The 12,291-nt window shown below is 31.3% G+C and overlaps 1 protein-coding gene across 4 annotated transcripts; it reads left to right on the top strand.

Annotated features, from left to right (window-relative positions):
• The first annotated feature begins 5,990 nt into the window (after positions 1 to 5,990).
• On the top strand, positions 5,991 to 9,053 carry LOC8285769 (probable serine/threonine-protein kinase PBL9). Of its 4 annotated transcripts, none has more exons than XM_048375243.1 (6): positions 5,991 to 6,486; positions 7,104 to 7,453; positions 7,590 to 7,725; positions 8,017 to 8,114; positions 8,228 to 8,351; positions 8,550 to 9,053. In XM_048375243.1, exons 1-6 carry the CDS (start codon positions 6,435 to 6,437, stop codon positions 8,888 to 8,890), a joined length of 1,101 nt encoding a protein of 366 aa, XP_048231200.1. In that variant the 5' UTR covers positions 5,991 to 6,434; the 3' UTR covers positions 8,891 to 9,053. The 4 variants fall into 4 exon arrangements, with proteins under 4 accessions (XP_048231200.1, XP_048231198.1, XP_048231199.1 ...); XM_048375241.1 differs by having other exon boundaries at positions 5,995 to 6,486; positions 8,017 to 8,159; XM_048375242.1 differs by having other exon boundaries at positions 5,997 to 6,486; positions 6,656 to 7,453; positions 8,017 to 8,159.
• Positions 9,054 to 12,291: the final 3,238 nt, after the last annotated feature.

Genomic DNA, 12,291 nt, shown 5'->3' with positions numbered 1-12,291 from the left:
AGTCACCTCTAAGATAGACTGATAATAAGACTGAGATTTAACTTTATTCCAAGGTTTAAAATACCATCTTGAAGGGAAAACTTTTGAAACTAATTTTGAGGGGCTTTATGTATAGATCCTTATTCAACAGTTAAAAATTCTTTGAAAATTTCATTTTTCTATATATATTCATTAGCTTTAAAAAGTTTTGTTTGAGACAAAACTATTTCTTGAGAATTTAGTTTTGAAATGCTTTGAGAGTCGTGAGATAGGTTTTCTGAGAAAATTACTATCTCAGGCTTTGAAAGAGGGATAGAGAGTATACCTTTACCCTTTGTTGAAGAAGATGATGACTTTGGAGAAATATCTGGCTGAACGTCAGCCACAGACTTTGTCTTTGAATATTTTTGGATCATTTCCAAAAATTCAGGAGATTGTTGTGCAAGCCACTCCTGTATTTAGAATTGCTTATTGGCAGGTTCTTCTTTATGAGAAAGTATTTCTTCCTGGATAATTTCTGTCCAGATTCTAATTGGCTTTGAAGAGGAAATAATTATCTTCTTCTTTGGGCTTTGTACTGATTTTGAACTTGCGTTTGGCTATTCTTCTTTATCCTTTGCTTTTGTTTTTCGAGGCATTATCACTCCTGTTTTTGAAGGAACTCTCTGGTTAGAAAGTCTCGAATTGAATTTGAATCTCTTCTTATGTATTCAATTTCAAAATAAAAAATAAAAAGAATAGCTTTCCATCTAGCAAAAATTTGCTTTGAAGCTATATTTTGAACATCTTATTGTAATACTTCTTTTGTAGATTTACAGTCAATCCTTAAAAGAAAATTTTAATTTAAAAGATCACTTTGAAACTTTAAAATGCATAGGACTATTGAAAGAATTTCTTTTTTGATGGTTGAATAACTTTTTTTAGTATCATTCGAGTGTGCAGAAGTAAACTGGACAATGTATTCTTTATTACTTTGAATTTTATTTAAGAATTCCACCATAACCTAAATATGATGCATCGATTTTAACTATTTTGAATGCAGATGGATCAACTAGATGCAAAACATGAAATTTCAGAAACTTATTTTTTGATGCTTTGAACAATCTTTATATGCTCATCAGACCATGCAGGGGGATTTTTCTTCAACCTATTATGGAGAGGCTTTGCTAAACAGTTTAAATTTGGATAAAAGTCCATGATATAATTTAAACTGCCAAAAAAAACTTTGCAATTGAGTTTTTTCTAAAATTTTATCAGGAAACTTTGAAGTAAAGACTAAAGATCTTTCAATTGAGGTAATAGTTCCCCGGGAGATGTAGTGCCCAAGAGATCTAATCTTTATTTGGAATAAAGAGAGTTTGGATTTTGAAACAACTAAACTATTTTTCTTAACAACATAGAAAAACGTCTCTAAATGTTTAAAATGTTGTTCAAGAGAATTTGAAAAAAATCGTACATCATCAATGTACACAATGCAGAACTTTAAATAGAGATTAGAAAATGTCATTCATAATTCTTTGAAATTCAAAAGAAGCATTCTTTAATCCAAATGGTATTACATTCCATTCATACTGGCCAAATGGAATTGTAAATGCAGTTTTGTAATAATCTCTAGGATGAATCTCGATTTGTCAAAATCTTAACTTCATATCAAACTTTGAAAAAATGAAAACAGAATGAAGCTTTTGAAGAAGATCTTTTTTATTTGGAATAGGATATCTAATCCATTTAAGAGCTTTATTTAAAGGTTTGTAGTTAATTACTAACTTAGGGGTACCTCTTTCTATTTCACTATTTTTATTGACATAGAAAGCTGCACATGGCCAGGGAGATCGTGATTTGATAATTAAACCTTTTTTCTCTAAGTCTTGGATTTCTATCCTACAATATTTTTCTAAGGCTTCGTTCATTTGGATGGGCTTGGCTTTGGTAGAGATTGGTCTTTCACTAAATTCTTTTTCATATGGTAAATCTACCATATGTTATTTTCTTTTCCATAAAGCATTTGGAAGATCTGAACTCTTTCAATTATTTTCTTTTCAATTTTTTTCTTTATAATTGGTTTTGAATTCTTTTTAAACCCATATCTTGTTTTAAATGGAATACCTGGATTTGTTTTTCTTTAATTAAAGCATTTATCTCAAAATTATAAATCGAGTGAGTTTTATAAGATTGAGATTTCTTTTCTTAGGTTTTTCTAAAAAAGAAAAAACGACTTTTGAATTCTTAGCTTTGAAAATGATACCATCTGTAGTTACTTTAAAGAGAGTAATCAAATTAATGAAAGGAGTCTCCAAAATAACCATTTGATGTAAATCCTTTGTAAGAATAAAAATATTTTTTGGACCAATGTCTTTGTTTAAAATTGCAGCTTCAGTTTTTCCGGTAATTTTAATTTTTGAATTATTAGCAGAGGTAGGTCTTGCATTTGTCTCTTAATGATACCTTATAGGAATATAGTTCAGGTCTGCTCTAGTATCAAACAAGGCTATAGTTTATATTTGAAAATCATCAGGGAAGATGAATTTTATCAGAATCAGATATTTTCTTGAGGTTATTTCTTTCAGAACATTAATGAAATTTTCTGAAACATTTTTAGAAACCTCAAGATTTTGAAAATCATTTCTTCATCAGAATCTTATTCACTATTTTGCTTTAAAATCAGCTTTGGACTAGAACATAATCATTTTTGTTGCTTTTCTTTTAATTCTTTGAGTTCTATTTTAATAGTTTTAATTTCTGAAGTTCTTGGATAATAAAAAGGGGATGCTTTTGCCTTTTCCTTTTTTTCAAAACCGTAATAATATCGTAGGTGTTCCTACTAGATGAAGGGATAAGGGTTTCAGTTATTAAAATTTCTTTCAAAACTTGTTTTTAAATTTGGAGGTCATTAATATATATGATAGCTTTAAGAAGAGTTTCATTTATGCACGACCAAAACTCGTTGCCTTACCACTTGGCCACGCCCCATTTGAATTTCTATGTTGGCTAACCAGGGTATTCCATCACTACAAGAAAAAGAAGTGCTTCGAATCATTGCTATTTGACCTGGACCTGTTCTAAAAAAAGTCTAGGCATTTCGAATTGTTTGTTGACACGGACAAAGTCAAGAAAAACCTCTAAAATTATTCCAATATTAGACCTTGGACATATAATAGCTCCGAATCATATATATATATATATATATATATATATCATAATAATGGTAGAAATTGAATCACTTTTTATTTTGCTATTCTATACAAAATTTTGTTGACACGGACAAAGTCAAGAAAAACCTCTAAAATTATTCCAATATTAGACCTTGGACATATAATAGCTCCGAATCATATATATGTGTATATATATATATATATGTATGTGTATATATATATATATATATGTATGTGTATATATATATATATCTATGTATGTATATTAGTTATGAATTAGTATTATATTTATATCTTATGGCTAAATTTATTATACCTTGTATAATAATTATATTAATCAGTTTTTATCTAAAAATTTTACAATTTCTAATATAAACTAAATAACTAATAGAATATATATATTACATATTTTTTATTGATATTAATTTATATAGAGCTGGCCGATTTCATTTTCAGCTTGATCCAAATAGTTTTTAGAAAATAAAGAATTAATTAAAATGATTTCTTTTAAGAGTTGAAATTGGAACTAATAGTTCTAGTTCTAGTTCTAGTTGAGGAAAAACCAATCTTGATCGACTTTTGATTTTTGAGTTGGTTCCAGTTTGTTTTGACCATTCCAAATCCATTTACCCAGCTTATAAATTCTTAATCTTAGTATTGAGAACTAATATAGATAATGTGAGAATTTATAAAATATAAAAAGAAATAAAAAAAATCATTACTTAAACTCTAATTTTATAACAATATAACATATACTTGAGAAAGTACAATTGATTATTTATTATTAATTAAATCTTAGTAATATAAAATAAAATCAAAATAATAAAGCATAGAGAGAAAAAAGAAGAAAATTAATGTGATTTAAAAAAATTTAAATAGCTTCAATTTATTCTTATTAAAATAATATTCCTTATTTTCTTCTTTAAGACTGTTTCTAGGTAGAAATCATAATATATTATAAAATAATATAATATAATATTTAGACTTCTTTCTATAATTAATAAAAAATAAATTATTGAAAAAACAAAAGACATAAATAAATGTAAATTTTAAATTAAAATGATAAAAGCAACAAAAATATTAACTAAACTATAAAACAACAGAATTTTTTAATGAATTTAAGTAAGTATAAAGAAAATAAAAATAAGAAAATATATCAAATAGATAGTCAAGCTGAAATCAAGATTTTATAATATAGCAAGAAATACATACGAAAATCAAATAAAGTAAATAAATAAATTAAAATAATAAAAAATATATACAAAAATAAAAATTTAATAAGCTGTTATTATTATAATTATAAATTAAAGGAGAAAAGAATTACTTTTTATTAATTAATATTTATAACAAAAGTGAGAAATATCATTCTTTAGTAGTTTTATATGACAAACTGTGGTTAAACTATTCTTTTTGTTTCAGCTTTAATATATTACTAGTTGTTTACCCGTACGATATACGACTGTTATTATTATATGATTATAAGATCAAGTTTATAAATAAAATTTATTAGAATTTCTAATATTTAATATTTATTCATCATATTTAAAAAAAAACAGCAAATTAGATATTTTTAATTTTTTCCTTAACCTTTTTAATGTTTTAAGATTTATTAGTGAACTAATATAAAAATATTCTAAAAATATTTATTAATTAATTTTAATATTATATATTAGTACTATCAATACAATTGATTTTATTATTTTTAAATTAAAAATTATTATATAATTAAAATTTTATTTATTTATAAATATAATATTTAAAAATATATTTTCTAGAATTAGAATCATTATCTAATTAGAAAATTAATTTATATGAAAATATAAATAATAAATGCTATTTTTAGGATAACCATTATCATATAGAATACTAATCATTAGAAAATTAATTTATTATAAATTTACTAATTTTTAAAATTATAATTTGTGTTTAATTAAAAATATAACTTATTAATCAATAAGTTATAAAAATTATAAAAATTTTATGTGTCAAATATATATATATATATATATATATATGTCAAAATAAAAATAAAAATTCTATGTATAAAAAAAGAGACATATTAAAAAATTTAACTCTTAAAAATTAATATATATATATATATATATATATATATCAAAATTTCAGCTATGTTTTGTTGAAGAAAAGAAAAGAAAAAAGAGTGCAATATGTTACTTATCAGAAACATGTACATTTCTGACAACACCAGCAGTTTTACTTTTCGCCTCACCTTCAACTCACTAACCTGAACTCTACTATGAAATCTCTGCACAGCGCACAGGCCCCTTATAGAGTACGGCTCTGATACCATTGTTTGGGTGAGAGCTGAGCTGACAAAGAACAAAGATAACTGATGAAGTTGCCATAAACCTCCCACTCATATTTCCATTATCAAAGGGCAATCATGGTTAAAGGCTGAAATCTTCAATCTTGATAGACTTTTGCATGTTATTGCTTGTAGAGTTAAACAGAGACGATCCTTTCAAGTATACTTGTGCTAATGCATAACTATTAATAATTTATAATTTAAATTTATAATTTATACATTTAATTTTAATTATAAACATATTATACTATAGGAAATAATTTTCTTTAGCTATTATTTTATTTTAATAAATTTGACTTTAATAATTATAAAAGAAATAATGAAATAAGAAAACGTAATAGATATAGACTCCAAATTCTTAATTGTATCTAAATTGGACTTTTCTTCAGAAAAAGAAAAAGGTTTTCCAAATGTGTCTGAAAGTTTCCTTGCAATCTAGTTACCAAAATTATATAAACTATTTAACACTGGCTGAGAAGAAAAATAATCTTTGCTCTTGTTTGCGAGAAATTTCAGAGACAATCTAGAAAACCCCACAAAGGTCCTCATTTCCATGTTGCTTCCTAACCAGCAAAATGGAGTACTTTTTTCCAAGTCAGAAAGAGTGTTCTTTAATTTCTTGCTAACACGAAAATACATGGAAGTTTTTTTCTTTTAAAGATCAAATCTAGCTCCTTTCTTATGTTGACACCCAATACCAGCCCGGAACCAACATGACCCCACCCAGACCTGCCCAGCCGGACCCAAAAGGAAATAAAAATGCAAAAATGCCATTAAACACGATTTCTACAAATAATGAAAAAAAAAAAAAAGACTCAACTTATAATGTAAAGTCAATGAGAGTCTATGTTTGTTCTGATATTGAGTTCTTCTCCTTGTTTACAAGATAGAGCTTGTCTAACCGTCCTGGATCCTGAACTTTAGCTGGTACTAGCTAGCTAGTGCATGCAGATAAGTGGAAGAATCTGAGGTTTGCCTTCATGGGCTTGTGCAATAGTGGAGGAATAAAATCAGGGAGCTCAGTGTTCGATGGTATAATTGCAATTTTAAACATTTCTTCATGCTTGTTTCCAGATTTCGATTTCTGTTTTTTGCCCTTTCTTTTTTCAGTATATTTGTTTTAATGAAAAATGAGAATAAGTACTTTTTGGCTTTCTTATTCTTAGTTTCTCGTGCTTACTTTTATCATTGGATCATGCAGATATGAATGCTCTGTTCTACAATGGACTGCCATTTTCTACGTAATTTCATTAAATCATTAATTTCTCATTATTTGAAACATTTTCATGGCAACTAAATATTTTATTTGAATCCACTTATATATATACAAATGTTGATTCTGGTTAATTAGAGTGGTAGGAAATTGTTTAAGCTTAAATAGAAGATTTTGATGTTACCCTTTTCAGGGCAGAAAAAATCAAAACTGTTCTGATTTTTACTTCACCCCAAGTAGGTCCATTTTTACAACATGTAGGAAATTATTCATATTTGTGGTCTTTGCTGTATGCCAATTTTTTGTTTTTAACGAATTGCAATTTAATCTAATAGTGGTTGAGTTTCACAACATTTCTTACCATATTGTTCTCTTTACTGTTAACTTCTCAAGTCTGCATCACTTAGTCTAGTCCTCCTTGAAACAATGATTATAGGCAGAATATGGTACCTTGAATTGTCTAGTGTGAACTCTAAATTTTCTGACGAAGGTGGGAAAAGTACAAAGACAAGTGCCAAGGTCTTAACGGTGACATTGCCTTCAACTCCCCAATCAAAGGGTGAAATTCTAGAGTCATCCAATTTGAAGAGCTTTTCCTTTGTTGAACTACAAAAAGCTACAAGGTACTTTCATCGAAACAATTTATTGGGTAGAGGTGGTTTTGGTAATGTCTACAGAGGATTTGTTAATCAAGATTCATTAGATGCTGCGAGTCCTAAGACAGGCATCAGTATTGCTGTAAAGAAGATGTACCAGAACGGTTGTCAAGGCCAACAAGAATGGCTGGTGAGTATGCCATAATGCAATTTGCAGAGTTATTACTTCTCCAAAATACTGATATACATGCAAAAGGTATATAGCCTAGAGTTTGACAATATCTAGACACATTATATGATTATTTCACTTCTAATTTGGACAGTAGACAGAAATCAAATACTTGGGGCAACTCTGCCATCCAAATCTTGTGAGGTTGATAGGCTACTGCACACAGGAGGATCACCGACTTTTAGTGTACGAGTTTATGCCCAATGGCAGCTTGGACAAGCATCTATATAGAAGTACGTAATTAATAATTTTCTCTATTATTAGGCAGTTCAATCGTTCAACTTAAGGACTAACATTCCTGAGCATCTTTCTCATGATTGTTTGAAATTTGAACTTTTATTTCTTTGATAAAGTATCATATCCTTGTTCTTTATAGTTTTCTGTAAAGGAACATATTTTGTAAGAATAGTCTAGCCTATTCTTAGGCCCTCGATTTAGACTTATCCTAAGACCTTAACATTGAATGTTTTAGGTTAGATTGAATGATTCCTTAATAACCTCAAAATGTATCTGCTTTGGAACAGAGGATGCTCGCGAAAAACCCCTCTCTTGGGATCTTCGTATGAAGGTTGCCCTTGGTGTTGCCAAAGGTGTAGCCTTTCTTCATAACGAGGCCGCACAAGTGATATATCGAAACTTAACAACTTCCAATATCCTGCTTGATTCTGTACGTCCAAACATCTGTTGCTAAAATTTGAAGAAGAACACTTCTCCTTTCAATTGTTTATGCCACAGGACTTCAATGTCAAAATCTCTGGTTTCGGGTTGGCCAAGGATTGGCCAGTGGATGATAAAACCCATGTTACTACAAGGGTCTTGGGTACAACAGGCTATACTGCCCCTGAGTATAACCAGACAGGTAATTTTGAAATTAATTCAACATGTTGTTCACTATTTCTTTAGCATAAAGTGAGAGGAGACTTAGATCCTGTGCAGCTTTAACTATGATCCTCCCAAATCCCAGTAACTAAGGTGTTTGTGCATCAGTCTGAAATGTTCTTTCACTTTTATATGAACTATGATTCAATGTATCTCATTTTCTTTCCTTCTTGTAAAGGTCATCTAACCATAAAATCCGACGTCTATAGTTTCGGTGTTCTTCTTCTTGAACTAATATCTGGTCGGCCAGCTGTAAATCCACACTTGCCGAATACAGAAAAGTATTTGGTACTATGGGCAATGCCTTTTCTTAGCAACAAACGCAAGGTTTTCGGAATTTTTGATGTTTGCCTTGAAGGTAAATATGTTCTGAGTGGAGCTCTAAAAGCAGCAGACCTTGCACTACGATGCCTATCAAAAACACCTCATACTAGACCAACAATGGATGAAGTGGTAAAGGTACTGGAGCAGATAATATCTGAAAAATATCAGCATAATTTTCCACCATGTTTCATATGAGCTTCACTTGTACACAACGGGAAAGTTGTGCTTGTGTTGTGTGTCAGTATCTTTGTCAAAAGAATTGCATGCATCTAGAAATGCCCAGATTGCATTGGGCAGTTTTGTAATTAATTGATAGTATATGAATAAAATGGTGGACTAAGTAATTCTTTTTGCGTAATTCATACTGACTAAGTAATTCTTTTTGCATAATTGATACTTCACTCTTAATTTATTTTTATTTTTTTGGTATAAAAAGGGGGCACGGCCCCAAACACAAAAAGAAACTAGACATAAGAATTAAAATGGCTATTAGCCATGTCCAAGGAATCTGAAGTTAAAATTGACAGCAATTGAGCAGGAGGACTGTCCAGCATTAGAAAGCTCGAATGAGAGTTCAAGCCAGAGGTAGCTAACCAATGGGCATACGAATTCGCCTCCCGAAACACATGAACACAATGTACGAACCAAGGGCAACCTTCATACGAAGATCATGAATTCTGTTAACAATTTCTTTGGCGGAATTATGAGTTGCATTCCTTTTACAAATGTAGTCCACTCCTAAAGTTTAATCCATTTTCAAGAGTGATATTTTTAAAACCAAGGTTCCAAGCAATGTCAAGACCCCTAAGGGCCTCCTGAAGCTCTCTATGTCCAAAGGAGAGTAGCTGCCAATTTTGAATGTAAAGCCTTTTAACCAGCAACCATTGGCATCACAGATAACACCCTCAACAGCAGCTCTGTCGCCAAACTCAACACAAAGTCCATTAATGTTTAGTTTAACCATACCAGTAGGGGCGTTTGCCAACAAGCTTTTAAACGATCAGAATTCCTGACTTGATTTCCAAAAGAACCATAGTTATCTTGAGCTCGACAGATCTCCTCCCATATCCGCTGAACTGTCTGTAGAGGATCATTGGTAAAATGAAAAAGATTATCAAACACAAATTGATTTCTCCAAAACCAAAGCTGCTAAGCAACCACTCCAAACACAAGGCGCCAACTATATTTATTCTGGAAGAGAACTTGTTTTTTAAATTTCTATCAATCCAATCTTACGGTGGAAGGGAATCAAAGCAGCTCCACATTTCAAGAGGAATGACAAGTCTCCAAATTCGTTGTGCAAAAGGACAGTCACGAACATCATGAACAATTGATTCTTCACGGTGCCACATGGAAGACAAGAGTTTGAGGAAGCCACCTATCTCTTGAGGCAAAAATCAGCCGTGGGCAACCTATCTTGGCCATGAGCCATAAGAATGCTCTCATTCATTGGGGATCCTTCCATTTCCAAATATTATTCTCGAGAGGAATATCATATCGCCATGGAGAAGGTGATGAGCAGAGCTGGCGAAAAACATTCCGGACTTCGAGAAGTTCCGTATAGCTACATCACCATCGTTGTTGCATGAAGGGGGGGAGAGCTGCAGCCAACCTTAAACAAACGAAGGAAGGGAGCAACGAATGAAAGCAACTCCAATTCCAGCTTCCGTCAGAAGAAAAACAAAAGGGTTTAAACTTGATATCACCTGGAATTTCTTGAGCGGCATGAGCAAGCAAAGAACCAAACTCTTCAAGCCAATTGTCAATCCAGAAACGAGCCTGTTGCCTATTCCCTATGCTCCAAGAAAGGCCTTTCCATGACATGAGGCCAAGAATGATATGTACCCCGCCAAATGTTAGAGTAGCCTGGTTTAGCGATCATGCAGACATCAGGTGTTGATATTTAGGGATTTGTATCTCTCCCACGTTGTTAAGTTATTAATTTTTTGAGGAGTATTTCTCTCACATTGCTAAGTTAACAATGTTGAGGTACCTTCCAAGCCTATATAATAGAGGCCTCACCTTGTTATTCTATCATCCCAAAAATAAGAAAAAAATATTAGAGAGTTAAGCAATTATTTTTCTCCTATTATAAAGAGAGAATTTTAATGTTTTCTCCTTTATAAATAGAGAGTTTGTAACTCCTATTATTTTCTTATAGTAAAATTCTTCTATCATTCCCCGTGGTTTTTACCCTAATTTGTTTAGGAGTTTTCCACGTAAATCTGTGTGTTCTATTGTGTATTTTGTCTTACTTTATCTTTATTTTCTCAAATTATTAGCTGTGATTTTGCTCTATCAGGTTCATATTTTTCTACAATTGGTATCAGAGCTTGGTTGACAAGAAATTTTTTAAAATTCGGCTGTTGCAGCTCAGTCTGATCTTTCACATCAGAAGAGGGTTTTTTGAGGTTTTTTTGGTGCAAAAGAGCTTGTGTGGAGTAAGAATACTTACAATTTAGGAAAGGTTTTGTCTAAGGAGATTGGTATTTAAGAGGTCCGCTTGTGACCCTCCAGTCTTTCCTGGTAACTTACCTAGTGAGTTGTGTTCATTACTGCGGTTCATTTTATAAGCTAAAAGGCATCGTTTGTGATAGAAGCAATGGCGGCAAAATTTGAGATTGAAAAGTTCAACGGGAGTAATTTCTCACTGTGAAAATTAAAGATAAAGGCTGTATTGAGAAAAGACAATTATCTTGCGGCTATCAGTGAACGACCGACAACACTCACAGATGATAATAAGTGGAATGAGATGGATGGGAATGCTATTGCAAACCTTCATCTGGCACTTGCAGATGGGATCTTGTCCAGTATAGAAGAAAAGAAAACGACAAAGGAGATTTAGGACCACCTCACTAGACTGTACGAAGCCAAGTCATTACACAACAAAATTTTCCTTAAGAGGAAACTTTACACATTAAGAATGTCAGAATCTACTTCAGTGACAGAGCACCTTAATGTCTTGAATACTCTATTTTCTCAACTCACATCTTTGGGCTATAAAATAGAGTCACAAGAACGTGCAGAACTTCTACTCCAAAGTCTACCTGATTCGTATGATCAACTCATCATCAGTTTGACAAATATTGTTGTTACCAAAATTCTAGTCTTTGATGATATAGCAGCCGCTATTCTTGAAGAAGAAAATCGGCGAAGGAACAAGGAAGACAAGTAGGCAGGTTCACAACCGGCGGAAGCCTTGATGGTGATGAGAGGGAGATCAACAGAACGTGGTCCAAATGGGAGTCACAATCATGGTAGATCAAAATCAAAAAGTAAGAAGAATTATAAATTCTACCATTGTGGTAAGAAAGGTCACCTGAAGAGGGATTGTTGGAGTTTGAAGAATTCCAATCCTCAAGGAAATGTGGCATGCACTTCGGATGATGGAAATGTATTGTGCTGTGAAGCAGCAATATCAACTGAGAACAGGAAGAGATTTGCTGATGTATGGCTTCTTGACTTAGGAGCAACTTATCACATGACCTCTCAAAGAGAATGGTTCCATCATTATGGACCTATCTTAGGAGGATCTGTGTATAGTTGTGAAGATAATGTCTTAAAAATCATAGGCATTAGAACTATCAGGTTGAAGA

Source organism: Ricinus communis, chromosome 6, assembly GCF_019578655.1.
Source record: "Ricinus communis isolate WT05 ecotype wild-type chromosome 6, ASM1957865v1, whole genome shotgun sequence".
Classification (NCBI taxonomy): Eukaryota; Viridiplantae; Streptophyta; class Magnoliopsida; order Malpighiales; family Euphorbiaceae; genus Ricinus; species Ricinus communis.
The sequence above is the reverse complement of the archived record's forward strand: the minus strand, read 5'-3'. Positions and strand labels throughout refer to the sequence as shown.

Bases quoted from the DNA above. Each gene is read 5' to 3' on its own strand.
- LOC8285769 (XM_048375241.1), top strand. From the start codon at position 6,435: ATGGGCTTGTGCAATAGTGGAGGAATAAAATCAGGGAGCTCAGTGTTC. The intron at 8,160-8,227 runs GTACGTCCAAAC...TTTATGCCACAG, and splicing joins CCAATATCCTGCTTGATTCT to GACTTCAATGTCAAAATCTC. The intron at 8,352-8,549 runs GTAATTTTGAAA...CTTCTTGTAAAG, and splicing joins CCCTGAGTATAACCAGACAG to GTCATCTAACCATAAAATCC.